Raw genomic sequence first — 27344 nt, forward strand, 5'->3', positions numbered from 1 at the left:
ATTGGTTTTAGCCACACACTTGACAAATTCAAGAGAATTCCGAGGTGGCAATCTGACTTTTCAGTCTTTGCGGTGAAGGTGAGCCTTTCGGTATTGGGCGGCCCCGTGGGTTCTGCAGTAGTTCCAGAGAAGGGCCTGATCCTGGTGCCTGACTAGGTGAGACGCGAGATGGACGATTTGACCAGGAGAGAGAACGAGTGAGGAGACTAGGAGTAGTGGAGAAGAAGGAGGAAGCCACACGGACGGGGAAAATGGTTTGAACAAGCAGCGAGCCAATCGGGACGTCTAGGCATGGCCGGAGCTACATGTATAGAAGCTGGGTGACGGCATAGGGTCAGGTCGTAGGTTGGGCTGCCACCATGCAGAGATGGGGGCCCTTCCCCCAAGAACAGGAGATGGTGTGAAAGAAGGCGCGTGAGTGTGCGTCTATGAGCGCGCGCTAACGTGAGGCGTGGAATACCTAGTTGGCAGCATGGGACGGCATGGGTTGGTAGGTACTCTGCTTGGATGTGTTTGTGAGTTGTCCTGAGGTGTGCAGGGACATGTATGTGTTTGATAGCAATATTAACTGCTTAGGTACTGTTCCCTATTATCGGGACAAGAATGGAGTTGATAACATAACACCCCTATTACCACGAATACTTTATGGAAGCATGATGATACCTTTATTAGCTGGTACCCTGCGAGCGGTATTTGACGGGCGGATATTAATAGGTCTGCGGATAGTATCGGACTAGTTTGTGGTATGATGTGAGAGACGATGGACGGGATCTGTTGGCTGAGGCGAGCGGAAGGAAGGGAAGAGGAAGGGGAAGGGAAGGGAAGGGGGAGGGGGGTGTGAAGTTGAAGAAAAGGGGGGAAAGGAGAGGGGCCACGGAGAAGAGGAGTGAAAGAGAAAAAGTATGAGAAAGAGACAAAGAGAGATCTATGGGAATATTGCTAGAATGTGTGGGAGAAGTAGTTCTACCTGGTACAAACGAGTAGGTGTATGGTATGCTCGCGTGTGTGTCCATTTACCCCGGATTTGCTAAGTGGGTGGGTGGGTATCAGTTGCGGACTTGGTGAATAAAAAGAGAGAGGGTATAGCCACATATGTACCTACTACTAGTAGCATTGTTCGTACTTTAGCGCCTGTATGAGGACGGGGTAGTAGTTGGGTATGCAAGCAAAGGGATGGGACCGAAAGGCACTACCTGTATGTAGGAGGCGTGGGTGGCTGTACCGTGGCAAAGTTGCATAAAGTATTGTGATTGTGTGAGTAGATGCGAAATGAAACAGGCTTTGACGAGGAGAGAGACGAAGTGAGGTGGTGTGTGAGAACAAATAGTACTACTAGGCAGTCCTACTTACGCGTTGGCATCCATGTACATGTTGGTGTCATTACACATACCTACTCCATAAACTAGTAATTACCTTATTACTAACTGTTTGAAATCCAAAACAGAGAGAGAGGCAGAGACAGAGACAGAGACGGCAGAGCAGGGCAAGGAGAACTAAACTACGACTAATCTGGCAACAAGACCAAGTTGCACGGCAACTAACATCTACGTAAGATTCAAGTCGTACTAAGTTAGCCCTGGAGTCTGCATAAACCTAAAGCGCGGAAACGATTCCACAGTTATTTTGGAGAAATCCGCAGTACTAGTCGGCTTTTTCTTCTGTCTCTCCAAACTGCTATATCTTATATACTTTGGCTTTGGTTGTGGTTTAAGTAGGGATGTGTGCGCATGCGTGTGTCTAAGTACACATATCGAAACAAAATTGGTGTCATCTTCTCCTTAAAATTTTAAAATTGAATTTTCTACCCTTTATTTCTTTTCGTTATTTCTCTTTTCTTTTTTTTTTCTTCGGGGGGGGGGAAAAATATCTCCGATTGGTAATTGTGGGGTTGTGAATAGACAAGGGAACTGTCAGCTTTGCAGATGGAGAAGTCGATTTGACGGGAGTTGATAAGGGACTCAACCAAAGGGCTTATGAGGCATGGGTTGTACCGCGCAAGTACCTACTGCCTAGGTACATGGATTTCCTACACCTCGTACAGGCTGTGCACCACTACGAACTGTACCTTGTATAATAGGTACGCAAGCTAGGCGTTAAGAGCACATTGCATGTATATCTGCTTATGGTAGGCACCAGGGAGGCAAATGCATCTTGAATGGCAACAAAAAAAAAAAAAAGGAGGATTATGCTGTGACATTCCAAACAAGCATGGGATGGATGAAAAGTTGGTCCGGGTCAACTGCATTCACGCCCGGCAGTCCATGCAGACGGACAGCTAAGCAGGCAAGACATGGGAGAAAAGAAGCAACAAGAAATATATCGTTGCCGCGGTTGCCTGTGCCTGGTGCCAGCTTCGGCCCCCAGTTCCAGGGGACTCGACGGCCAGCAATGATGCTCAGCAAGGAGCGGCATGGTAGCACAGAGGATGAATACGCGGCGTGCAGATGTCAGAAAAGGACAGGGTTTCCTTTGGCCTATACCTAGTCCCTGTCCCAGCTACCAGGCAGTAGCGCGGCCTGGATCAATTCGGGTTGCCATGTTTACAATGCGTCTACGGTATGTACGCTGCGCTTGATGGAAATGCTACAGTACGGGGCAACGGGGACGGCAGCAGGATTTCGAGGGACGTGGACGTCGCGGGACGTGCATGGAAGTAGGCAGTATGACATCAACTCTGTGTTAGTTGCTGTGCTCTGTGATCCACTCGGCTTTGTCTGGTGTAGATAAGGATGAAGGTTGAGTCTTTCTTTATAGGCGTATGTATAGCTGGATCCGGAATACCAGGCAGAGATGTTTAGTAGTATAGAGAACGGGAAGGAGAAATTCTCATCAAGGTAGCACAACATATAGTGTATTACATGCCCGGTTCTTTGTCAGGGAGTTTCGGATAATGCTCCTCCAATGAGTCAATCCAGCAGCACTCCCGTTTATCTGCCTAATCACAATGGCAGCACCAAGTAAAACGTAGTGCTCTGACTAATAACGCATCTGTGGAGACAAGGTTATCCTCGCTTTGGACGTGCGTGAGCCGTTGGTTATCGAGTTGGCATCTCTATCTGCCTGTACCTAGGTACCCCGTAATATTACCAAGCTGTTTTCTTTTCTAGCCGAGGCTCTCTGTTGAATTTACACTGACACGAAAAGTCACTGCTCTTCCTCTGTATAATGGGCTGTATTGAACCACAAGCCTGGCATGAACGCCTGTGTTTCCGCAAACAAGGGGCCTAGGCTATTGTTCGGCTGAATAAAAAAGACCGGAAGAAACAAGTGATGGCTGTGTGGCTGGGCCGCTAGAGAAGACTTGAAGTAAGAGAAATAGAGAAAGTCGAGAGGAGAGAGGCAGTCGAAATGCGGGGACTTGCGCCAGGCGGCTGGTTCAGCCTGGGAGAGGGGCCTCGATCTCTATCGCGCTGCTCTGTGCTCTTATCAACTGCTCTGTGCTCTGCTAGCACCACCATCTATTGCCCTATACGGGCACTCTTAGCACCGGTTGCTCGTGCTAGCAGCGTGCAAGGCGCTAAATACAGTGAAGTTGTCAGTGCCACTTGCAGCCCGCCGCCGCTAAACTGGTGGTGCTCTGCTAGCAGGTACGCGCGACGTCGGCGTGCCCCCCCGCCATTGACAAGTACCCGCTGCGCCGAGCCTCGCTGGTGCCGTGGGGTTCGCTATCTGAAAGGGCGCTACTTGGTGCTTTTATCGCGAACTACCAACTACCCACCATCTTTTTTCCCCTTCTCCCAAGCAACTACATCACATACCTGGTCTCTGGCTTTCTTTTGCCCTTCTCGATCCGACGGTGCTGAGGCTGCATCTCTCCCTGTCCTTGTTCTATCCCGTACGGCCTGTCCTGTCGCGAGCGCAAAACAGACTGTGATTCGGCCTGCATTGTCGGTTTCTGCATCCCTCAACTGCATATTATCCCATCCGGGGAAGCTTCCCGAGCCGCCTCTCCAGCCTCTGAGCTCGACGTGCCTGGGGCGTCTGTTCCGCACCCTCTGGTTTTGCAACGCTCAACGTGCTTTCGGTTATGCGCTGCGACCGAAACGCCTCGATTCATGGATGGTTGATTTGATGTTTATTGCCTGCCACCCTTCGCTTGCTGCGCTGTCGACGTGCCGTCAAATCCGGCAGCACTAGGAAGTTTGGTTTCGACAGCCGCCTAGTTTTGATACGTGGCCGAACTTCGGCCTTTGCTGGAATCTGGACGATGGGATAGCGGAGCAAGGGAAGCCGAGCATAGGATTGGCCAGCTGTTGAAGATTCATAAAAAGAAAATATACGAAGGGAGGGAGAGAGAGAAAGAGAGAAAGAGAAGCAAGTACGGAGTAAAAGGGAAAGAGAGAGGAGAATTTTCTTCCATATAGACAGGAAATTGCGCAACAGAAATTGCAAAAGGGCCAGAGGTGAGTCGAATCAAATCGAGTCTCTGTGTTCTGCATGCGCGCTGTCCCACCTCCCCCGCTGGATAAGCTGCGATCTGACTTTCGACGTGTCTGTCCGATTTGCCCATCTAGGCCGAGAACTGCTCCCCTTGTCACAACTACCACCCGCCTGACCTGGTTGTCTGCGTAAGAGCACCAGAGAGACGGGAAGAAGAGGCAAGGGATAAGAGAAAAAAAACCGGAGACGGCATCTGTATCAAGTTGTGTATACTCGTATGCAAGCTGCTGCCGCCGCGACCCTCTCTTCTTCTCCTTCCCTAGACTCTTCACTGGGATCTTTTCTCTCTTCTCTTCCCCCCCAGAGGATCTAACGCCGCACCCCCCGACCCCAAGTCTCGCCAGCAGCTCGTCTCGTTGGGGGACCAACCGTCAGCCTAGCACGACCAACCTTGCCTCATTGCTCCTAAGCCATGCCCACGCATGGCCCGCCGTCTCCGATCCTCCAGAAAAGCGTCAAGCGTCAGCGGCAGGACTCGTACGACGGCACGTCATCGCGCAACGGCTTCTCGAGCCCTGAGCAGCAAGCCGGCGATGCGAATCTGGGAGGGGCTGCGAGGAGCACCACCAGCGGTCGCAGCGAGGCCAGTACCTCGGCTGCTGTGTACCCCGGCGCCTCTGTCTCATCTGCCTCTGCCTCTGCCTCTGCTGCGCCAGGCCCCGGCCCCGGCCCCGGTCTCGGTGCGGGCGCAACTGACGCTGCTGGTGTTACGGCTGATGGCAGCACCGCCTCCACAACCACCACCACGGCTGCTGCCGCTGCCGCCGCTCCCGACGGCCTTGCGCCGACTGGCAAGCCTGGCCAGAGCAGCAACTTTCGCAACGTGAGCGCGTGCAATCGCTGTCGACTGCGCAAAAACAGGTGCGATCAGAAGCTGCCCAGCTGTGCAAGCTGCAGCAAGGTCGGCGTCTCTTGCGTTGGCTATGACCCTATAACCAAAAAGGAGATTCCGAGAAGGTGAGTGGATAACGTTGGCAGAACTCACACGTGAATCATGCGTTGCGAATTCTTTCTCTTCATCCGAGTCATTGAGTTTGCTTGTTTGCATTCCCCTGATTTCGGCTCCAACTGTTTGTGTATAACGTTGCTGACCATGATACCCGCAGCTATGTCTTCTATCTTGAAACCCGCGTGGAGGTGCTGGAGAAGCTCCTGGAATCCAGCAATATCCCGTTCCCGCCGGCAGAAGATCTCGACGTATGCTCCCGCCCTGGAGCAGACGGCAGCTTCCCGGCCGTACGAGATACTACCAACTACTCCAGCCACTCGGAATACGCAGATCACCGCACCCCGCGGCCTCACAGCCACCATGGCCAGAGACTGGATGGTGCGATGCTTCCAGCCAAGAAGCAGGGCGACCAGAGCCCTGCCATGATGAATATTGTTAGCTCATCGAAGCCGCGATCGCTTGCCTCTACATCAGGTGTCTCGTTTGCCCGTGTTGTGCTTGCAGCCGTCCAGTATTCGGTTCCAGACCAGAATGGCGGCTCAGAGAAGCCTGTTTCTTCTCATCACCCGAATCCGGCTGGGGCCGGTACTTCTATGCGCGACTCTTTCTTCGGGCTACATACCCGGCCCACCATCCAACCGGCCACCTTTCCGACCCGGGACGTGGCTATGCGTCTAGTGACACTTTACTTTGAGCACGCAAATCCGCAGATTCCCATTCTGCACCGCGGGGAGTTTATGCGCACCTTTGAGCGGGCGTATGCAACCGATGGCCCGGATCTTAGCGCGAGGGAACTGTACATGCTCAACATGGTCTTTGCCATTGGCTGTGGTGTCATTGTTGGCGAGCCAATCAAAGCAGAGGCTTCCAGTGGTGGTGGACTGTCGTTTCAACGCAACAGGAATCAGTGCCAGCCGGAGGAGTACCATGCAAGCGCAATCGTCCACCTGGAAGAGTGTCTCAGCAGCAGCGGAGGTGGGCTTGAGGTGCTGCAGGCCGTTCTTTTGCTTGCCAACTTTGCACTTCTCCGACCAGTTCCGCCTGGCCTATGGTACATCACTGGCGTGGCAGTGCGTCTTGCGGTTGATCTTGGCCTCCACCACGAAGACGGAGGGGATGTAGGCAACGGCGGTGGGCAGCATTCCTCTGGCCATAATCGCCCTGATGGTTCTGTAAACGAACCGCGGGACCCCAGCGGTGGTGGCCCTGACCGACCGAGGCGTCTTTGGATCCGTGACATGAGACGGCGATTGTGGTGGTGTACTTATTCGTTTGACCGGCTTGTAAGCACCTGCGTTGGTAGACCGTTTGGTATCAGCGACCATGTCATCACGACCGAGTTTCCTTCCATTCTTGACGATGACTTTATCACACCCAATAGCTTTGGTAGTCCACGCCCATCCAGCGAAGAGCCGAGCTACAAGCGCGTGGCTCACCATTATTTCAGGCTGCGCATCCTGCAGTCGGAGATCCTTCAAGTCCTGCAATATAATCAGGCGCAAATCGCCAGAACTGGAGCCCAAGCGAGGACACTCTACCCTGAGATGAACAGACAGCTGCCATCCCCGTATCTTGTCCAGTTTGACTCGTATAGATCATGGCGAATTGACATTGACCGGAGGCTTCGTGAATGGAAGGACCAAGCGCCTTCAAAGCATGAAACCGGGGTAGCATTCTCGACCGAGTTCCTGGACCTCAACTACTGGCAAGCCATTGTGCTGTTGTATAAACAGAGCCTGAGTATCCCCGCCATGTTTGAGGGAGAGTATAATCCCTCCAACGAGGTCAACAGCCCTACGGCCTTTACTGCCGAACTGCGAGAAGATGAAGAGCGCATATACCTCAAAGTTGCTGAAGCAGGGCAAAAGATTCTGCGGATATATAGACAGCTGCATCTGAGCAGCCTCGTAAGCTACACGTATCTGTCTACCCACCATTTGTTCATGGCAGGCATATCATATCTTTACGCTATATGGCACTCTCCTACTGTGAGAAGCCGCCTGGTAAGTGCCCCCGTGTTGCCTCATCTCTTGAAAGGGAGAGTTCTGGAAAGGAGCTGGATCGCTGACTTGAGTACCCAACGTATAATAGACTATGGATGAAGTAGACTTTACAGTGCTGGCAGCAAAGTCGGTATTCACCGACATGATTGACAAATGCCCACCGGCAGAAACTTGTCGCGACGCTTTTGATCGAACCGCCAAGGCCACCATCCAGATGGCCACGTCGAAAGGCGGCTTTGGTTCGCCCGTCATGCAATCGCGGCGACCACCCACTCGAAGAGAGACTACTAATTGGGCTTCCCCTACGCCTTCAGATGTCACGTCCAAGAGGCCGCCGGCGCCTCGACACCGGCATCCATCCCAGCATCAGTATCAGCAGCCTGAACAACACCACCATCAGCAGCACCAGCAGCAGTTCCAGCTTGACATGGCAATGGGCGACAGCTTATCCTCACCCAGCCTCTCAACCGGTGGAGATATGGCCACGCCACCAGTGACAATGGCTCACTCACACAGCCTTGGCCGACCAAGCCCCTCGCGGCGAACAGGCAGCTACGACGACGGAAGCTCCGTGGTCGACCAATCAATGATTGCCTCGCCTGCTGTGCCTCGCCAGGCCACGCCCAGCAGCACCAGCGGCGGGAACCCGTTCCTGACTCCACAACCCCAGCAGCAGCAACAGTTTGGGATGCACGAGTACCCGGATGCACAAACAATGGACTTTTTGCAGACACTGGGCACTGGGTCCAATGGCGGTGGCTTTGGAGGCGGCATGGACCAAGGCCAGATGGACTTTGGCTTTGGCCTGAACTGGGAGGGCATGCACAATGACTACGCAGAGGCATCGTCGTCGGCGATGAATCCCTTTGATTCGTTCTTCTTTGGCGGGCCTCAGGGAGGGAATGCCGCATTTGGTGGATCGAATGGCTCTGGCGGACAGAATGACGGGAATGATATGGGATCGACGGGAAGAGGAAGAGATGGACCGGACGAGAGATCGATGGACTTGTGAGAGGATGACTATGATTTATTTCTTTTTTCTAAAGAAACATATATGTGCATACCCAATAGTTTGCTGTTTAGCTTTGTATTTATTTTTTGCGTTGTTTCATTTTTTTTCTTTTCCGGGTTTATATGCATGGAGGATTACTGTCTTGATGATATCTCGGGACTATTTTCGTTTTCATTTTCTTTATTCTTATTTACGGATATATGGATGGAAGAGCTACGAGTGACTGCATCTGGAAACAGAAATATACCTCATTTGAGGGTTTACATAAACATATATGCACATATTCGCAGATTCATAGCTACATCTCACACATGAGCGTATAAATTGTATAGTGTATTAATGTTGGATGTGTAGTGGAAACATCGAATTGCGCCATCCAGCATAGGTACTTGTTCATTCATCATCGCTAATATGCTCGTTTGCCTAAGAAAAATACGCCAATAGTAACTATTCTATTAAATTGATTTGAACAAGCGCCCGACATAGCATCATCATCATCATACATTGCCTGCAACATAAAGAGACAAGGGAAAAAAAAGATACAGAAAGAGGGAATAATCATCAAGTGCCAACTGTCAAGTGGCAGTTTAACGGCGGTATCTTCTGTCGTCGTCTTCGCTGTAGCCGGATCTCCGGCTGCTCGATCTTCTCCCCTTGCCCGTGTTCCTCGACGGACCGGCTTTGTGGCTGTGCCGTTTCGAGGACGGCGTAGTCTCTTCAATGACAACCACTTCATTCTCCTCGTCGTAGTCGGAGGGTAACTGGTCTCTTGGTGCTCGGCCGGGTGCCCCAGAGGACGATGAAGTGATGGTGGTCAGTGGTGACGGCTCCCTCTTTCTCCTCATGGGCTCGACTACTTCAGGCGCTTTCCCTCTCCTCTCAGCCCTGCGCTTGGTCGTCTTCGTGGTGCGTTCTCGTCGGATCGACAGCATTGTGGGTACTTTTCTCCTGGGTTTCTTGGTCTTTGGGCGTGCCGAGCTCAGCATGCTTCGTGAGACATACGATTTGGTCTCGACAACTTCCTTGGTGCGGAAGAGGCTGGAGAGCGGGCCAAAGCCGAGGATGGTGTACAAGATCAGCAGCAGCAGGATGAAGCCGGCGGCGGAGCCGATGACAACGCCGACGATGGCGCCGGTCGAGAGGGAGCTGTGAGTAGCATTGTACGTCTCGGGGATGACGACGAAGGTGGGTGACTCTTGCTGGCGAGCGACGAGGGTGGCGGCGTCGCTATCGATTGCTCTTGTTGGAAGCGATGAAGAGGCGGCAAAGGCTGAGAGCTGGGGGGGTTTGGCAAGCTCGCCGATCGGCCGTCGTGGAAAAGGCGGCAGAGCAGGCATGTTGTTTTCTCTCTCTTCTTTTTCCCTCCGCCTGTCTGTCTGCCTGTCTGTCTCTGTCTACCGAAACGCTGATGGGTGCGCGAAAGCACCAATCTAGCTGACGGTGGATTTGTGTATCACAGCTAAGCGCTGGAGACGGCAAGACAGAGAGACACCAAGCGGGGCGAGAATCAAACGGCGAGAAGAAGAGAAAAAAAGAGAGCCGAAGTGCTGTCGTGGGGAGAGAGAGAGTAAAAAAAAAAAAAAAAAAAAAAGAGCCTCGAGAGCCCAAAGCGAGATCGGGTACGGTGAAGAACAGAGATAGACGAATCGATGCGCGCTATGCAATGCAACGAGGGTCCTCTCAGTAGGATGACGATGACGATGACGATGGGCTGTAGTTGTCCAGCAGCTGCATCATGTCGCTTTCAGGGGTCCGCTGGTTTCCTTTTGTATGCCTCGCTCACCAGGGCATGTTGTTGGGAATCTCGAAGACAGCCAGCCAGCCGAGTAGGTGAGTGGGTGGATGCGTAAGCGAACAAAGAAAAAGTTTGTTCTTTGTTTCCCCTCGCCTCGAGAATTTCTGCTTGCTGGGGTCAGTTTGTTGGCTCGAGCAAATCCTCACAAAGCCAAGCTCAGCCAAGGTCAGGCACAAGGTGGGATGGATGGGCGGCAACGAGCCGAGACTAGAGCAGGAAAAAAAAGGCGCCCAGCCACCCGCAGACGCCAAAAGGTGCGCCCAGCCACAGCATTTTTTCTGTTTGGTGGAGGTGGAGTTGAGGCCAAGCTGAGGTGGGACAGACGGAGCTGAAAGCCGCGGAGCTTCTCAGCCGAGACGGAACGAACCATGTCGAGAGCCTGCACACGCGGGACGGGAGAAGAATGGCTTTGATTGCATCTTTGCAAACAAAGTCGGCATTATGATGATGGAAATTTGTGGTTTGTTTAAGCGAAGCTACTGCTTCTCCAGGAACGAGCTCGGGCCGGGCCATGAGTGCGCCGCGGCACCGGATTATAGTTTCGTCGGCAGCCCACGGCGTCCCTTGCGTGTAGCTACCGTAGAGTTGCCTGTTGACAAAGTTGCTTGCATGTAACTTTAGTACTACAAGCCGGGTCAAGGTGATGAGAATTGAGCGGCTTGCATCACTTTCCGCGACGAGGGGCGTCGCTGTAGACGGCAAGCATTGCTCAATATACGATGCCGGTTTCAGGCAACATTGCGCTGACCACCAGATCCACTGCATTTCACGGCCCCCGAATCTCGATAACACCCTTCAAGGTTTAGAAACTCTGGGGGGGATTCCGCTCACGGCAGAATGTTAGCAAGGCTTCTTCAAAAAACCCATTTCGTGATGGAGTTTTATCCGAAACCGTGGACAAGGAAGGCAGGCGTGATTACAATCAGGAATTATACCAAATTAGAGGCGAGAGGCACCTCTGTGACAAGAATACTACATCACCCAATCGACAGTGTGTCCAGAGACGACCAATCTAGTGACTTGGAGGAAAGTTGGTGCAGCATTTGGATTAGTGGATGCTGGTAAAGAGTATAGTATCGATCGAGTTGTCGAGAAAGCTAATGAGAGAGCGAGAGGGAGAGAGCGCAGCCAAAGCTCAAACCTGTAGCCAAGAATGAAGATGGTCTTGTTAGCGTGGAAAAGGAGTAGCAAGAGACAAGATCTGGAGACCTCTGCATTCATTATTGCACCTGCTTTCATAGAGGTGGTAGCCATCTGAAGAGGCGTAGCTGAGAGACAATCTGGAGAAGAGGAAGCTGAGCAATGCCGGATGAAGTGTCTTCATATACGATATACTGTTGTATTGGTTACTGCTTTTGCACAACTTTTGAACAAAGTCATTATTGTGAAACTTTTAAACACTGGAAGAACTGGTCAATTCGCCACGTTGGCCACGATACGCGTAACTAGATGTGACCAATACCAAAGTACATGCAGCAGCTTCACTGCCCCAAGCATCCTTCTAAAGTGGTGCAAAGTCTGTTTCAGTCCGAAAAAGCCATACCATGTATGACTTGTTGGGTCCCGCAACGCACAGCTTGTGCTTTGTCTTGTCTGCCGGTAGATGCAGCTTCTTGCCAAAATTCAACGCATGGGAAAACTCTCCATCCGTGATTGTGCAGCCAACACATGGATAGAGTGGCAGCAACTCTCCGCTTCCGCGAAGCCATTCCGCTGCTCCAGGGCGCAGTTGACATAGTCTGGCGTTGTAGTACTATTCAAGTAAATATCACAAAGGTAATCTAATCAGCGTTGCGGTCCAAATCATACGTACCCCTCCATTCAGGCGTAATGGATATACCAGTTTATCTAACACGGCAAACTTGCTGGGCTTGTCAGGAGCGTCGTCCCACGGAACGTCTGGGTTGAGAGCAAGCCAGCTGAATGCCGCAGACACAACCTTGTCTTCTAAATAGGTGACACTTGTTTCATACATGTCCTTTTTGGTCGCGTCCTCCATGGTTGTAAATGAATATATATCGTGTAGTCCGGAGATGGGTAGGTACCAAGTCAGGTACATGCAGACACTGGCTAATAGATGGTACTGATCAGGTAGAGAGGGAGGGAGAGAGATCCGGCGGGGTTGGTTGGTTGGGAGCCCGTCTCCCAACTAATGGAGTGGAGCAGATATAAGCAAATAAGGTATGAATCTGGTTCCACTTTCACCCGGGCAGTTAGTATCCGTTTAGATGCTGATCGATCTCTCAAAGTGGAACCAACGAGGAGCATTACGACTTACACATGCTAGACATTGGAAGAGTCCAGCAACAACTTGAGACGAGAGACATGGCCGATTTGCCACTGCAGGATTTTGCATGGCCCGCAGCCTGTTTTCTTTCTCTTCATTTCTTTTTCTTACCCCCCCTTGCATTGCAACAACTCACCAAGGCTGTGTGGGGCCAAATGTACAGGTTCAATTCGCCGGCAACGCTTTCAGCTGGTGCTGCCCGAGGGAGAGAAAGGCGGGCACGGAATGGCTTGAATACGCGCCTGTTCACCGTCTCGAGATACACAAGGCCTTGTTCTCTAAGCGCTGGCTTTTGCTGTATCTAGCCTTGTCCTGTTATACCCGCCACAGTACGACAACCTGCGAATATCCGTACACGCACCCTCGACTCGTTGATACAATGGAAGCTCTCTGTCGTAGTGAAGCTAAAAGTAATGAGGGGCCGTCATGCATCTGCATTCATCCCCAATGCGGTGCTTGTGGGCAGCTATTTGTACCCGGTGACCATATTGTCGCTTGTGAGACGGGATACCCAGCACGCAACAAGATGTTGAGACTGACATGTATCCAGTGCTCTTTAGGAACACTACATGTCTCGTGTATGATGCGTGCAAGTTTTCAGCCAAAGGATATGCTCAGCAACCGGAAAGAGGCAATCACACATTCTACAAGATGCCGGACCGTCCTCTCACCACCGACGCGGAAGAAAGCATCACGATGCATACGGATTGTTTCAAGTTGTGCCACCAGGCGTTTAAAAGCTATACGCGCGACTCCTCATACAAGGGTGACCCCAAAGAAGAATTCAGACGCCTATGGCTAGCCGCAACTTGGCGATATGCTTGGAAAAGCATGCCACCTCTCAAGTTGCCGAGCCATAGTACTCTTATAGACCCGTCTCCTAGCCTTATAAGCAAGCTCTGTGGCTTCAAGAAGGAGTTTCTTCCAGAGATTGCCGTGCTCATCCAGAGCTATTCGCAGTCCAGCATACTCTGGAGATTTGACGCTACACTTCAGCTTGTGGAGGAGCTGAGTCTTGCTACAGCAGATGACGCCGTCACCTGCTCGCTTTCCAAAGTGCTGTGCTGGTCTCGCAATGGCTCTCCCAGATTTGTGCAGGACGAGCTTGCTGACCCTTTTGTTTGTCTCGCAATTGACTCTCAAGGCATCAGGTCGATAGACAGAGTATCTGAGCTTTCAGCAACTTTGGCGGCCCAAATGTCCATTCACCCCAATGTACTATTAATAGAGCCGGTGGAGGCAATAAAGTCAATTGACATGGAATTCAAGGTATGTACCCTACTTATACTTAGACCTTTGATATCACCATTGACTGACATCCCCAGCTCGGGAGAAGTCGCTTACGCCTCCCCACTACAGCAAGTCTCAACGTCTGGAGCGCACCGCTGCCTGTGTCGAATCTTTTAAACATCAAAAACCATGAGCGCGATGCAGCCTCGGCCTCATCTGCATCTTTGTCTTCCCATCTCGTCGCTACCAGCTTGGATCCACGCTATTGTACGGGAATCTCCTTGTTCGTCACAGCTACACCAGGTAGTAAAATAGTCGGTATATATGGACACAGTCATCGCGAATCGCGACACCCAGAGACGTTTGAGTATATGACCTCTTTTCACGGATGCCGGCTTATTTGGATATACATTCCTCTTGCTACCAACGACAAAATCCATGGTATTGGTGTCAGGCGTAGCGCTCCACTACGCGAGCCACACTCCATCACAGTAAGTCTTGAAGCTTAGAATTGGGAGACCATGTACCATTGAAGCTAACATCCATGTTTACGTGTAGTTACAAATGACCTCTGGACAATACATTGTTGGCATTCCACCAACAAAGGCCCCCGTCTATGAGACATTATATATAGCAGGGCAGCAACATCTTACACTCATTCATAGCAGCCCAAGCAACAGTGGCATCTCAGTCATTAAAGCTGATGCTGATCATCAGTTTAAATATTGTGGCATCCCTTCGGATGGACCGCCCGTGCCTGCTGCATGCTCGTCTTCAGCGCCACTAGAGAATATCTCAAGCATCCACGTCTTTACGGATGAGTCAACTAGACTATGCAAAGGCTTACTGATTGAGTATAACGATGGCTTGAAGAGATCTCTAGGGCAGTGCCGCCTAGGCATGGATTCTGTCCAAAGTTATAAGAAGCCATCAAGCATATCACATGCTAGTACCTATCAGCCGACATGTGAAAGGCATCTGGTGCCATGCAAGGGTGTACACGTTATTTTTGACTCTCAGAATCATCATTATGGTGAAGATGAAGGGTTAATATGGGAGCATTATGAGATGAAAGGGCAGTTATACTTTTGGTTTACGATGCATGAGGTTTATTTGAAGGTCTCTCAAGATTAGGCACTTTCTTAGACTATAGATAGGTACATAGGTAGGTACCTAGTAGTAGGTACTACTAGTAGTACTACTAGTAGTATATCAGATTGAATTCTAGCTTTAGTCTACATTAAATACGCAAGCTAATAAATATTTGGTGCATTCATTTACGATATATATCTGGACTAGCATTACGACACAGTAAAGTCGTCATAAGATCAAAATTTTATACATTGTAACATGATAATCACAGTACGGGCTGCCGTCGCCTTTTGGCCCGAAATTGAAAGGTGACCCTATTCGCACAGCGCAGATATCTCCCATCAAGAGAATATACCTACCTAAAACGTATGGTATCGTCTCTTTAACTATTCTTTTTTTCTTGAACAAGGAATATTTACTTGGAGGCCATTGAAATGCAAAGTAAAGTAAAATAATACAACAAACACGATTTTTAATTTCCTTGACCATATAGATTACTGGTCTCACTGTGTTTTCACCTTTGACTCACTATAAACAGTACTTGAATAAACATGTAATTTCATTACCCAAATACCTATGGATGTTAAGTACCTAGATGTAATAATTAAAATCCATGGACATAATAATTATGGGTCTGTTGTTCTTTCTCTCCATCACTGCTCTTATCAGCTATTGTGGCACGCAACTGTGCACATGCACAGCGCCTGCCCGTTTGCAACACCAACAGATGTTTCTTTTCGTTTCCAGCAAGGCCCAGGGCTTTTTTCTTTCTACCTTTATATGACCATATTCATCATTTCGCAGCTACTCAAAGTACGCAATCTTGTCCGCCTACTGCAGTGGCGATCGTCCTTCTCCTGCCCACTCGTTGCAAAAAACAAATCGATTTAATCAAGACCAGCGATTAGCAAATCACCAGCAAGATGCCTCTGAATCATCGTCAGTCAAATCAAACCTCGGGTAAATTATGCGTATGGCTAATATTCCTCAGCATACAAGAAGCTCCCAGTGCCTGGCGATGCACCATTCGAACTGAAGCCGTCGCCCGGGAAGGGATGGGGAGCTTTTGCAAAGAGACGAATCAGCAAAGGAGCCACGATTTTGGCGGAAAAGCCGCTCCTTATTATCCAGAAGCCGGTCCAAGAGATTACAGACCACGATGTTGCGATGGCCTTTCTCCAATTGGCACCTAGAGATAAGGAAAAGTTTCTACGCCTAGGCGACAATGGTCCTGGGCCCTTCGAAAGCTGCTTGGCTGCCATGGCTCAGAATACTTTTGAGTTTCTCATCCGAGGTAGCAATCTTCCAGTCTACGGATTGTTCGTCCTCTTGTCGCGCTTCAACCACTCTTGCGCACCCAATTCCAAGGTCCCGCTTTTGGTTACAGAGCGCGGTCAAGAGACTCTTGCGATTATCGCGAAAAAGGACATTAGCGTTGGCGAGGAGATCACGTTCTCCTATCTTCCGGGTTTCGAACTAAAGGCCCAGCATGAGCGTCATCGACTGCTGCAGTTTACATGCAAATGTGACGCCTGTCATGCAGGCATCGAACAAAAACAAGCCAGTGATTTGCGCCGAACCCTCGTACGAGGACTACAATACCTTTCACGAGGTAACGATCCAGATGATCAAGCACAGGACTCTACTTTGCCATTTTCCATCGACCCCGAACTAAAAAAGGCAGCAGAGGAGTTGCGCATCCCTCTCTCCTCTAGGTTCGTCTATGATCTTCTCAGTATGGTTCTCTTGGAGGAGGAGGGTTTAATGGACGATTTAATCGTCAAAAAAGTACAAACCGTATCGGACTGGTTTGAAACGGAAAGTAATGACATGATTGTCAAACTTGCCATGGCTCAGACGACCTGGCGAGAGAAGTTCAACGTTGCCGCCAGGCTCTATGGTCGAGAAGATGCTGCCGACGATGATGTTGCCAATGAGCTAAGAACGATGCGGGACCTCAACTTGGGGCAATGACTGGGACACTTACTCTCGTCGGGACTATGTACCGCATGGAGAGCTGAGTTGTATCTAAAGACCGTTAGTGGTGTCTCGGACAGAAGATAATCACCTGCCAGTATGCGGGCATAAAGAAGCAAGAGGTGCTCCAGGGAGGTTGTTACATCATTCGGTTACCTATTATTGGCGAATATGCATGGAATTGTGCTCACTCCACGGAATGAACAATGGCTGGCAATTTGGGGAGGATATAACCTGAGTTGATAGTTCTAGTCTACAATGTAACCACACACAACTGTTTTTTATTTAGATACACCATTCGTCTTCTTCTCGACTGCACCGATTAATTCCTTGGCGTTCTGAACCGAAGATTTGGCAAGGTTCGCGATGCCCCACACATCAAACATGGTAACGACTACTCGGTGGCCTGACTCTACCATCATGGGAATCATCTCAGGAGCCAGAGCGCCACTATTATGTACGTGTTAGCTCATGTAACAATGATATAGGTTTGTACTGCACGATGGGGTTGAACTCACCCAACAAGCGGGATGTTGTATTTCTTGCTGGCCTTTGACATGCTTTCCATGGCAGAAGCCAAGACGGGATGAGGAGGGCCTCCCAAGACCATGGGCACTCTTGCGTCTGCCATGAAGTCGCCGGGTCCGAACATGAGCGCTGAGACGCCGGGTATTGAGGCAATCTCCTCGACGTTTGCAATGCCCTTTACGCTTTCGATCTGGGGGATGATGGCGATGTGGTTGTTGGACGTCTTCATGTTGAAGGCATCCTCTGGGTATAGAGAGAGATCTGAGATGCCGGGCGTAAAGGTCCAAGGGCTAAATGAACGGGCACCGACGGGGGCTATATTCGTGTGTGAGCTCAACTGGTTCCGAGGTTTTCTTCTTTTTTCCTTTGCATTTTGTGCAGTTGATACTTACGGTAGTACATCTTCTGGATAAACTCCTCTACCTCTTCCTTGGTTTCGCAGTGGGGGATGATGATGCCAGACGCACCAGCGTCCAAGGCCGTAGACAGTGCAATCTCATCTTCCTTTGGTACTCTCACAATGACTAGTGTCTCGCCCTCAGAGTGGTGCTGGGCGGCGTGAATAGCGCTATGCTTTTGGTCAGCACTCTCGTCTCGTCAGATATTGATGGAATCCTGTGTCATACTCGTTGAGGGTTGAGCGATCAAACATGCCGTGCTCAACATCCATCCAAATAAAATCGGGTTTGGCGGAAGCCAAGACCTTTGTCAAGGTGGTGCTGGCAATGCCCTGAGCGACGCCGAACAAGGTCTTTTTAGAGTCCTCCTGAGCATCTTTCAGAGCTTGCTTGAGGTTTCCAGGATAGGTCAAGAGCGCCGCACGATATTTGGCGCGTGAATGCAAGCTGGTTTGGTTGAGGAATCCTTCGCCAGACATGTTGAAGAAGGCAGTTGTGATTGTGATTAAAGCTTGAAGGTTTGATGAGATGATGTAACTTGGAGATGGTAGAAAAGGGTCAGGGGCAGCTCCTTCGTTTAATACTTGTTTCTATTCCCTCTTTATATAGACTTTGGTATTCCCTGTTATTGGTGGAGCTGAGCTCTCCGCTGGGTATCTCCGATCTAAAGTCTCCGCCTCACCAGACGGCCGCTGGGCAGATTATGTGAGACACGAGTATAATAGTACGTGTCATAGTACATACAAGCAGTAGGCCCAGGGCTAGCCGGATTTATAGCGTCAACATGTGCTATGTCCGGAGACATGGCATTGATTAGACCGCTTCATGCATTGGGCAAGTCTTGCGGAACACAGAGTGCCAAGACGGGACAACTGAGAGTGCAACGCTGCGTTATCAAACCAATGTCTCGACAAATGATGAACAAGCCATTCAGACGTACAGCACACAGACGGGGATGCATGATTAGCCATGCACCATTCGACGAACTGCATTCTCTAGCCGTCACCGAAAGCTGCTATTTTAGAGCTGGAGGCTGTCTAGGCGGTTCCACTTTTAGGATCTAACTTTGAAGCGCCACGACTTGATTACCGCAAGTGGAACTAGCCAGTATAATGCCAACAATGCCAACAAAGACTATCAGGTTAGTTCTCACATGCCAGCGCCGAAGGAAGCTTGTTCCGGGCGAGTCAGTGCTGGTGCTTATCCGATATCCACCCTGCCAGATTTTAGCATTTCCTACCGTGAGCCCTTCTGCTTCCCCTATCAACAGCCTTCACCGCACACCGTTACGCGCATCTCTCTCTCCAAGGGTCTGCCAAAGTCCGAAACAGAGGCGCTGAGTCATGAGCTCCGATGTTAATAAGCCAATCACAAATACAACGCTCGATACATACCGTCGTATTCGGCGTTGATGCGACCCCGAGGTGCATCGGAGAATAGCTGCTTCGCTGTCCGCAGTCGCAGTCCGCAGTTGCACGAGATGCGTATCTGCAGGTGTTTGCGACGATGAGGTAGTATTTGAATTGTGATCGGCGTGATGATGCATCATCAATTATGTAATCGAGATACAGCCTCAACTTTTTCGATGGGCATGAGAGCTACAACAAAAAGGCCGCCATTGCTCGGGAAAATGTCCGTTTTGAGGCAATGCATGTCGCAAATACCAAGCACAAGCAGACGCTGCCTTTTGGAATCAAAAGCAAGAAAAGGGGCATCATGCGGCGCTGCTGGATCTGGCGTTACCGCGGATGGGGCAGCAACTGTGTCGTAAGGCAGCCTTGATGCCGTGGCGAGGGGCACGTAGGATTGCAGATGGCCAGGGTTTGTGACAAAGTAAATTTCTCGGTTATCGTTTATCGCTTGTCGGTTTGTTCAAGCTGCGTACCTGTATTGCTTGTTTATTTTTCGTTGACAAATCGAAGTGGTATCTGTACGTTTCCTTTTCATTCTCAATGGCGTTGATGAGACTTCTTCTACCCACTAATAGAAATACACACAAAAACCGATAAAACTGTACACATTTGCTTTAACGAGTTTATTTGTTCCAGAAGTTGATCAGTAAAAAGACTTGGTAGAAGGAACTAGCAGTAGTTGTAGCTAACTCCTTAGTTACTGCGCTGTAATCTTTTAGTAGGCAATTTCCATCTCTTAGTTCCCAGTCTACTGCACGCAGGATCTATACCAGTGGACTATTCTGTACTTATGTCGCGATAAAGCGGGCACTGATTTTGACCAACGAGTCTACTCTTTGAATCAAATCTGATATAATTGTTACTATATTTGGTCTTTGCACAGTTTCATTACATCTTCAGACACTGTACTGGTACCATATCACCCAAAACTAATTATTTCACAAAGCTTACAGATGCTTACGAAAGCGCGTCGCGGCTCTTTTATGGAAAATAGTATATATATTGACACGTAGAATGTAAAGGACTAGAATAGTAGTCTCGTGTACAAACTAATCTGCTCAGCTTCTAAAAAGGTCGAATCGTTATTTGCATTGTGGACTATGTGACTTACCTATACGTACTTGGGTAGCTACAATTGCTCCAACGAGACTATTAGTAGTACATGTATCCTCTATGGACTGTCCTTGAATTCCTTAGCTGGGGTTCTGCGCTGTTCTAGAACAATAGTACATTGATGATTCCAAAGACTGCGGCCTCTATACATGGCGGGCGCATGAAGTTCTATTACTAGTAGATTTTCAGATTAGGCATTTATCATTGGGCGATATTAAGTTAATAAAATTATATCCGCACCAACAAGAGGAAGAAGGCGTCGAGGAGGGCCTCCAGGTTCCAAATTTAGCGGATACCTTGGATGAGTACAACAAATTCACCCAACTAGGTACTCATCTATGATGAAAGCGACACGGAGTCGGAGGTTGACCCGGACACAGACGAAAGTTTCATGTCGATGGAAGGTTTGGGTCAAACCACGATGAGTGGTACATATCTATTATGAACGCCATCTTTTTTCATGCCGACAACACTTCCGATGAGTTCCACGGCTCAATCTACTCAAGAGCCATGCTCTATTGGCTCAAGGCCAATTCGGGCGAGAAAAGCAGAAACTTCACCTCCGAGTTTCTGCTTCATCCTCACATTTGGTCCCTCCGTTGCCGAGCCGTCATGGGTTGCCATGACTGGGACAGTTATTTGAAGAGCTGGAATCTTTCCCATCATCTTCATCAGGAAAGGATATCCCGGAAGTCATAGGGATATACGCTCTGAGTGCAAGGACCACAGACGCGCAACAAGAATTTGTATACGCGGGACAAACAGCCACAGGGCAAAGGGCTCGTGGTATTCGGGGGCGTTCACAAACCCATTGGGCTGAATTTTTGAGTGCTGAAGCACACAAAAACGACTCCGGCCCGCCCTGTCGGAAGAGACGCCTTTTTCTATACAAAGAGTTGGCAGATTCAAGGTTGAACAGATAAATCTGTCTGTCTCATCTGCTTTCCCGTGGCCAACTCTCGAAATGGGGTATATCATCGCCCATTTCCCATTCCTCCTCACGCTTGCCGAGACCATTGACTTAGTCTATCTCGACACCTTTGTCTGGAAAATCCATCTTGAACTCGCAGGGAACGCGCGAAACCCCATGACTTGGTTCGGGCCACCGGCGATGCCACGATTATTTCAAGGCTTGAACAGAGCCCTTCCGATCAATCAAACAGTGCGGCCATTTGGTTGTCTATGATTATGCGAACAGAAAGATAACCTAGCAGTTTATTTATGATTGCTTACAAGAGCATGAGATCAGTAAGCCAAAGAAGTAAACCAGGTGTTTTTACGATACACTGAGATGCAATTCAAACTCTGGTCTGGTCGGAATGAGATTGAGCAGATTGAAGGCTGTCTGGGCTGTTGTCAACGGCCTGAAAGAATTCCTTGAGGAGAAAAGGCTCGTCACGCCTCCACATGACGACAACGATTTGTTTTATCACATACCTGGTTTGGAAAATCACAGTGACGCCCCTTACACCATGACAAACTTCATGAGAATACACGGATTCGATATGAACAGATTCAGCGTATGCAACGATTATGTGAATGAAAAATTCATTCAGCGGTATTTAGCTCCGCTCCTCCACAAAGATGTATGGGAGAAAGTCTCACGCAAGTCACTTCCACCAGACTATCGCTGATCAGAACTAAATTGCCCAGCTACTTGTCCCACACGCATCGACATGAAGGGAGGCAGGTTCCAGTCTAGGTATATTTTGGAGAGGATAGATTTACTTGTTGGAATCCATGCCCGGGACATCTTTGCCCAAATCGATGTGTTCCCACCTGGGCCTGATAGCAGTACTTGGACTTTTCCAACAATGTCCTGGCAGACTTCCCGGGAGCTGTGGCACAGAGTCCACTCACGCCTGCTAGCAGATGGAGTCCCAGGTGGTCGCTTGGGTAATAGAGGCTTCTACGTCGTTCTGGGTCGTTGGCATAGAAACAAGAGCCAATACTGGAACAGTTCTTGTTCTGACGCGATTCCGTCTTGGGCATACGATGCCGTCCAGGATGTCGAAAGCCTTCCACCGGTGCGCGAGTGGAATCCAAGACGTCAATACTTTGAAATTGATGCTAACAATGCGGTGATGGAACCCGGCGAAGGGAGTATCGAAGCTACAAGTGTGTTTTCGTGGCCCTCAGAGGTATCACGATACCTTGCTATAAGCCCAAAGGCACCCACCAAAACCGCGAGGTGAAGGGCTACACAAGGGCAAGGTTGGAAACCTGCTTGGATAGAGCCCTTCTGGACAGACACCCGGACCATCTATCCGATAGAGGTGGTCTCTACATCAAAGACTTGAGATAAAGTCCTAGCACGGTTCAAAGAGAAGTTCCAAGCCAATGAGTCTGCCCTGGCGATAAGGACTAGAGTCAAAACACTCAGTCTCAACATTAATCATCTCAGAACTCATCAGTTATTCACCAAGGCTGAAAAAGACTACTTCAATGAACTAGTAGAGTCCGGTTTCAAAGGCAAGGAGATGTATAAAAGGTTCTGGGAAAGGTTTAGCGAGCGCATAACTGCAGTTTCGCTTGAAAGAAGACTTGCAGCAAGGATGAAGAAAAAAAGGAAGCAGACCCCTCATTGCGAGTATCAAACAGCCAATGGACTCCGGAAGAAACCAGTTTTATGCAGGAATGTATGAATAGCGGCATGCGGCAAGCCGAAATCATAACCCAATCATAACCCATTTTAGACGGAAGTTTAAAGATGGTCGATCTAACTAGCCAATCTGTGCTGCGCAGGGCAGGTTGGTGAAGGCGAAGGATGATACTCAGGACTAGGTCACAGGTATACACCACTTGCAAAGGCACCAGGCAGCATAAAACCATTCACGGTCGGTTTCTCATTTCCTTATTCAGTTGATTTTAAGAGGAAGAGCTTGGTACCTTGGGTTAATTTTCTGCTAGGGAGCAATCGTGCGGATTAGGGGTTCGTTTATGGCGGTCTTCCTGTGTCGTAGAGTCAATCTTTTCCCTTGCGAAAAATAGAAATGAGTGTAGTTAAAGCTATCACCACTCCAAGGTTCTTACAAGGCTTGCGTCACCATCATTCAGGCTCAACCTTCTCCTCAGAATAGCTCCCCAGGGAGTTTATATTCTAACTACCTAGTAGGGCCATAAATTACTACTTGCTCCTGCAACAGCATAGCAAAGCTCACAAGCAACAAGGGCGCTGGGGGGACCGTAACCAAGTCCAATCCCCTGAGCAGCAGCCTGCCCAAGCCGGCGACAGCGGCTCCAGAGACAGGCCCATCCTTCCAAGAGGTCTTCTCCAAGCCATCAAAGATTATCGGCAACATGGATGGATGGATCCTTACCTACACATGTAGTATATGATCCCCCGACGACGATGTAGCGAGTGCGTGCGTGCATGTATTCAGTATTTCATGACTGCATAGACCAATTTGGAGTTCCCGCTATATAATTTCTGACTGCATCTTTATCCCCGAGTTAGGATAATTGCACCCAAGTCATAGCACTCCTTATTGCACCTCTGTAAACCTCCTCCCCGTTCATCAAGATAGAGAGAGGCCAAGGCAGCGGCTCCTCTATGCGCCCTAAACCAGGGGTTCGCCATGTTGGATCTTGGCCGCGCCATACTTCTCCAGGCGAATCGCCTGGATGGCAATGAAGCCACTGGTATCCTCTGGGCTAAATCCCTCGAGAGTATCCATACTAGCCTGTTCCTCACTGTATAGGTTGCTGTCCGGCGCAGAGCGGGAAAGGACATGAGCTGCTCCCTTGTATACCATCATGTTGACTGTGCCATTCACATGCTTCTGGCTGTAGATGATGGAGTTTTCGAGGAGCTCACGCTCGGGAGAGAAGTACATGCCTAAGACATTTGTTAGACAGGACCGTCAAGATTATCCAAAGAAGGTATACCATTGTAGAGGCACTGGGACCACTCGTTTCCGATCCAGGCCATAATTCCGCGAACCTTGGAGTCCACGGTCATGCCCTCGAGATCAACGTGGGCTTTGGGTTGTTAGCATCGTCGATTGAGGGGTAGAATTCTCACTTACCTAGACGCAGCACCGTATGGGCTGGGGCATCGTAGCAGCCTCGGCTCTTCAATCCGATAAAGCTTGTGATATTGTCAGTACAAGATCGAGTCTTGGGGGGAGGTGCTGATGATGGCGGCGGGGATGGTAAAATACCGAGATTCGACGATATCAACTCGACCGACACCGTTGGCGCCTGCAATCTCATTGAGCTTCTTGAAGAGCTCGACTGAGTTGGTGTAGGTTTCACCGCCTTCCACATCAAGCTTGACGGGGATGCCGGCCTTGAAGGTGACAGAGAACTTGGTCGGGACATCGGGCGCATCGAGCGGATCTGGGTAGCGCAAGAATTAGCTCGGGAGTCTACCGCGGTGAACCGGAGCCAGTGTAGTATATTACATACCAACAGATTTGGTCCAGACATCCTTGGGCGCAACCATCTCGGGCTTTTCGAGAATGCCCGATTCGGCTGAGGTATGTCTTGTATACTTGTTAGTTTTACTTGAACTCCCTCATGGTAATGGGAAGAAGGTGAAGTAGAGGGTGATGAAGGAGATAAGAAATAGCCGTAGCAAAAATATAGCTTAGGAAGAAAAAATGGAGGCCATCGTTAAGTTGACAAGCCTCCAGAACTCCCTTTCTAGTTTGAAAGACTACTTACGCCAGGTTGGCATCAAGACTCCAGGGAGACTTGGGAGAGGACGAAACTGGGATGTTGTTCTCGGCGGCAAACTTCAGGAGGTCTTGTCGGCCCTGGAAGCGGTTGAAGAACTTCGGCATGCGCCACGGGGCGATGACAGACACAGTAGGATCAAGTGCTCGCCAAGCTAATTCGAACCTAACCTGGCTTGATGGATATTAGCTTCCGTAACAATTGTGATATTTGACCTTGAGTAAATGGTCATCCCATTTATGTATTTTGGCCACTTGATGGTGTTGAGAAACTTCCGGGCGCCGTGTGGATCAGAGTCGGGAGTGAAGCCGATCCCGGAAGGTCATCATTGCTGGCTGCGAAGGTCAGGATCGCAGCTGCCGATGAAAGGTTGCCAAGGCTGTTGGTAGAGGTCAGGCTGACCTTTGCCAGCTACGGTCCCAGTCTTCACAGCTCGCTATGATGACCTTAACTAGCAGCTCTGACCTTTGTGACTGCGGTCCTCGCAGCTAGCTGTGATGACCTTCGCCGGCAGCCCGGTCTTTGTCAGTACTAAAGCCCTGGCCTACGGCTAGCTGTGGACCTTGACCGAACGCCCTGACGATGACAGCCTTCGCCAGTGCTGCAGTCCTGACCCGCACTTGACCAGCAGCCCTGACAAAGCCTTCGTCGGTGCTGCGGTCCTGGCTTCGCAGCTAGCTGTGGACCTTGACCAAATGCCCTGCCTTTGCCAGTACTGCTCCCGACCAGCAGCTCTGCTCCTGGCCTAGTATAGCCATACCATCAAGGGGACCAAATATACAAATGGGGTGGCCATCTACCTAGGGCCATGGTTTTTGCAAGAACATACTCATTCTACTCGCAGTTAGTAGAGATCCAATAAAGATTTGGGAGGTAGATTCGACTCACCCCCTTGCCAGTGCATCCGTGGCTGAGAATCTTGCAGTTGTACTTCTGGGCGGTGCGGACGAGGGCGCGTGCCAATACTGGCCGGGCAAGACTGGTTCCGAGAAGATATCGGTCTTCGTAAATGGCATTGCATTGGATGCCACGGAAAACAAGTTCCTCCAGGAACTCCTTCTGAAGGTCATCGATCACCATGCGCTCGGCACCGAGAGCCAGAGCCTTCTTCTCGACGGCGGCCCAGTCCTCGTCCTGGCCGACGTTGCCGAGATAAGCAACCACGGTGTAGCCCTATAAACAGAATATATTAGCGACATGTTTTTCAGAGTTTTCCTGTATCCTTTGTCTGGCACCATCGCTCTGGTCGAGTTGTGATGATGGAAAGTGGTGCAGTATAGGGTGATAAAGGACAGAGGAAAATATAGCCATATGAAGCAGAGTTGAAGAAGACAAAAAGTGAGGCTATCGTCAAATTAACAAGCCTCGAAATAAACCGACCTCATTAATTAGATACTTGAGTATGACGGATGTGTCTAGGCCTGTGCTGTATTAGAATTCGTCCAAATATTCGAGGTCGGAGAGCAGAGGTCGGAGCGAAGAGGTAGGAGAGAAGAGGTCGGAGAGTGTGGTGGGTGGAGGTCAGCGAGGGTAGCACGCACCTCCAGAGTAGGCACTGGAACAGGTCAGGTCAGCTCAATTGCACCATGAAATCAAACATTGTATCTCTTACAGGCAGACTCGTTTGTCGTCAGACATCTTGTACGGCGTGGATTAGAAGCGTAGAGAGACAATGGCAGCAGGAGAATGTGGCAGTAGGAAGAGTTGAAGACGGAAGATAAGAGCTTCAAATTTTTTGGCTTTTCTTGCCAGTTAGAGTGACTCAATTCCCCTACCCCACCTTAGTACCTACGTACCTACAATGTAAGGTACAGGTAGCTCAATGAGGGGTTGCACCCAATGCACGCTAAATGGTAGCTGAAGCACCCGACATCGGATCTCTCATCGGGTACCGCCTCAAATTTGGGCTATCACACAGCTTTTTTGATATCATGATAAGAGCGATCCCTCTTTCGTTGAATACGTTGCGCCCTTACTACTATGGGAAAGGCCGGTTTCGGGTCCGGCGGTTGCCATCGTCATCCTGAAACTTTGTATTGTGGAATCGAGCGTAGGCAATCTCAGAGTCATAAATCAAGCTTTTCTTGATCACAGGTCGCTCAAGGGACCTCGAAGACAGTGGCAAGGTCATTTCCCTTTGTTAGTCACAATGCTCGAGAAAGGATAGAAGGACAGGAGGAAGGGAGAGGGAGAGGGAAAAAAAAAAAAAAAAAAAAAAAAAAAAAAAAACAAGACCCTCACGAACAAATGCAAAGATAAAGATGAGACGGAGGGGATTGGGGTTTATTCCGCGTGCTAGCCCATTCAATTACATGTTGTTCCTCGTATATGATACTGGTATCGAAAGAAGCATAGAGAACAATTATTACCGATGTTGTATGGACTTCAATGGCCTTGCAGAGCTACTAATATGCAGGTCCCTACTGAA

At 49.7% G+C, this 27344-nt stretch overlaps 8 protein-coding genes across 8 annotated transcripts; 4 read left to right on the forward strand and 4 right to left on the reverse strand.

The window, feature by feature from the left end:
* The first annotated feature begins 3526 nt into the window (after positions 1–3526).
* Positions 3527–8684, forward strand: TrAtP1_001692 (uncharacterized protein). The gene is made up of 4 exons (XM_066111104.1): positions 3527–4403; positions 4515–5397; positions 5547–7392; positions 7481–8684. Exons 2-4 carry the CDS (start codon positions 4853–4855, stop codon positions 8402–8404), a joined length of 3315 nt encoding a protein of 1104 aa, XP_065967177.1. The 5' UTR covers positions 3527–4403; positions 4515–4852; the 3' UTR covers positions 8405–8684.
* A 307-nt stretch (positions 8685–8991) lies between these two features.
* TrAtP1_001693 (uncharacterized protein) lies at positions 8992–9741 on the reverse strand (the record flags this gene model as incomplete). The annotated part of the gene is made up of 1 exon (XM_014085875.2): positions 8992–9741. The coding sequence occupies one exon, from the start codon at positions 9739–9741 to the stop codon at positions 8992–8994; it is 750 nt and encodes a 249-aa protein (XP_013941350.1).
* Positions 9742–11211: 1470 nt separating this feature from the next.
* Positions 11212–12340, reverse strand: TrAtP1_001694 (uncharacterized protein). Its single transcript, XM_014085874.2, has 2 exons — positions 12013–12340; positions 11212–11952 (listed from the first exon to the last, which is right to left on the reverse strand). The coding sequence occupies exons 1-2, from the start codon at positions 12256–12258 to the stop codon at positions 11701–11703; spliced, it is 498 nt and encodes a 165-aa protein (XP_013941349.1). The 5' UTR covers positions 12259–12340; the 3' UTR covers positions 11212–11700.
* A 797-nt stretch (positions 12341–13137) lies between these two features.
* TrAtP1_001695 (uncharacterized protein) lies at positions 13138–13909 on the forward strand (the record flags this gene model as incomplete). The annotated part of the gene is made up of 2 exons (XM_066111105.1): positions 13138–13755; positions 13820–13909. The coding sequence occupies 2 exons, from the start codon at positions 13138–13140 to the stop codon at positions 13907–13909; spliced, it is 708 nt and encodes a 235-aa protein (XP_065967178.1).
* Positions 13910–15731: 1822 nt separating this feature from the next.
* On the forward strand, positions 15732–16782 carry TrAtP1_001696 (uncharacterized protein; the record flags this gene model as incomplete). Its single annotated transcript, XM_014085872.1, has 2 exons — positions 15732–15747; positions 15800–16782. 2 exons carry the CDS (start codon positions 15732–15734, stop codon positions 16780–16782), a joined length of 999 nt encoding a protein of 332 aa, XP_013941347.1.
* A 284-nt stretch (positions 16783–17066) lies between these two features.
* TrAtP1_001697 (uncharacterized protein) lies at positions 17067–18190 on the reverse strand (the record flags this gene model as incomplete). Its single annotated transcript, XM_014085871.2, has 4 exons — positions 17067–17235; positions 17304–17628; positions 17706–17881; positions 17940–18190. The coding sequence occupies 4 exons, from the start codon at positions 18188–18190 to the stop codon at positions 17067–17069; spliced, it is 921 nt and encodes a 306-aa protein (XP_013941346.1).
* Positions 18191–22050: 3860 nt separating this feature from the next.
* On the forward strand, positions 22051–22431 carry TrAtP1_001698 (uncharacterized protein; the record flags this gene model as incomplete). Its single annotated transcript, XM_066111106.1, has 1 exon — positions 22051–22431. One exon carries the CDS (start codon positions 22051–22053, stop codon positions 22429–22431), a length of 381 nt encoding a protein of 126 aa, XP_065967179.1.
* An 870-nt stretch (positions 22432–23301) lies between these two features.
* On the reverse strand, positions 23302–26709 carry TrAtP1_001699 (uncharacterized protein). Its single transcript, XM_014085870.2, has 11 exons — positions 26529–26709; positions 26458–26471; positions 26297–26337; positions 25805–26089; positions 25746–25750; positions 24905–25090; positions 24647–24723; positions 24400–24577; positions 24265–24326; positions 24125–24217; positions 23302–24074 (listed from the first exon to the last, which is right to left on the reverse strand). Exons 1-11 carry the CDS (start codon positions 26552–26554, stop codon positions 23797–23799), a joined length of 1245 nt encoding a protein of 414 aa, XP_013941345.2. The 5' UTR covers positions 26555–26709; the 3' UTR covers positions 23302–23796.
* Positions 26710–27344: the final 635 nt, after the last annotated feature.

Source organism: Trichoderma atroviride, chromosome 1, assembly GCF_020647795.1.
Source record: "Trichoderma atroviride chromosome 1, complete sequence".
NCBI classification, from domain to species: domain Eukaryota; kingdom Fungi; phylum Ascomycota; class Sordariomycetes; order Hypocreales; family Hypocreaceae; genus Trichoderma; species Trichoderma atroviride.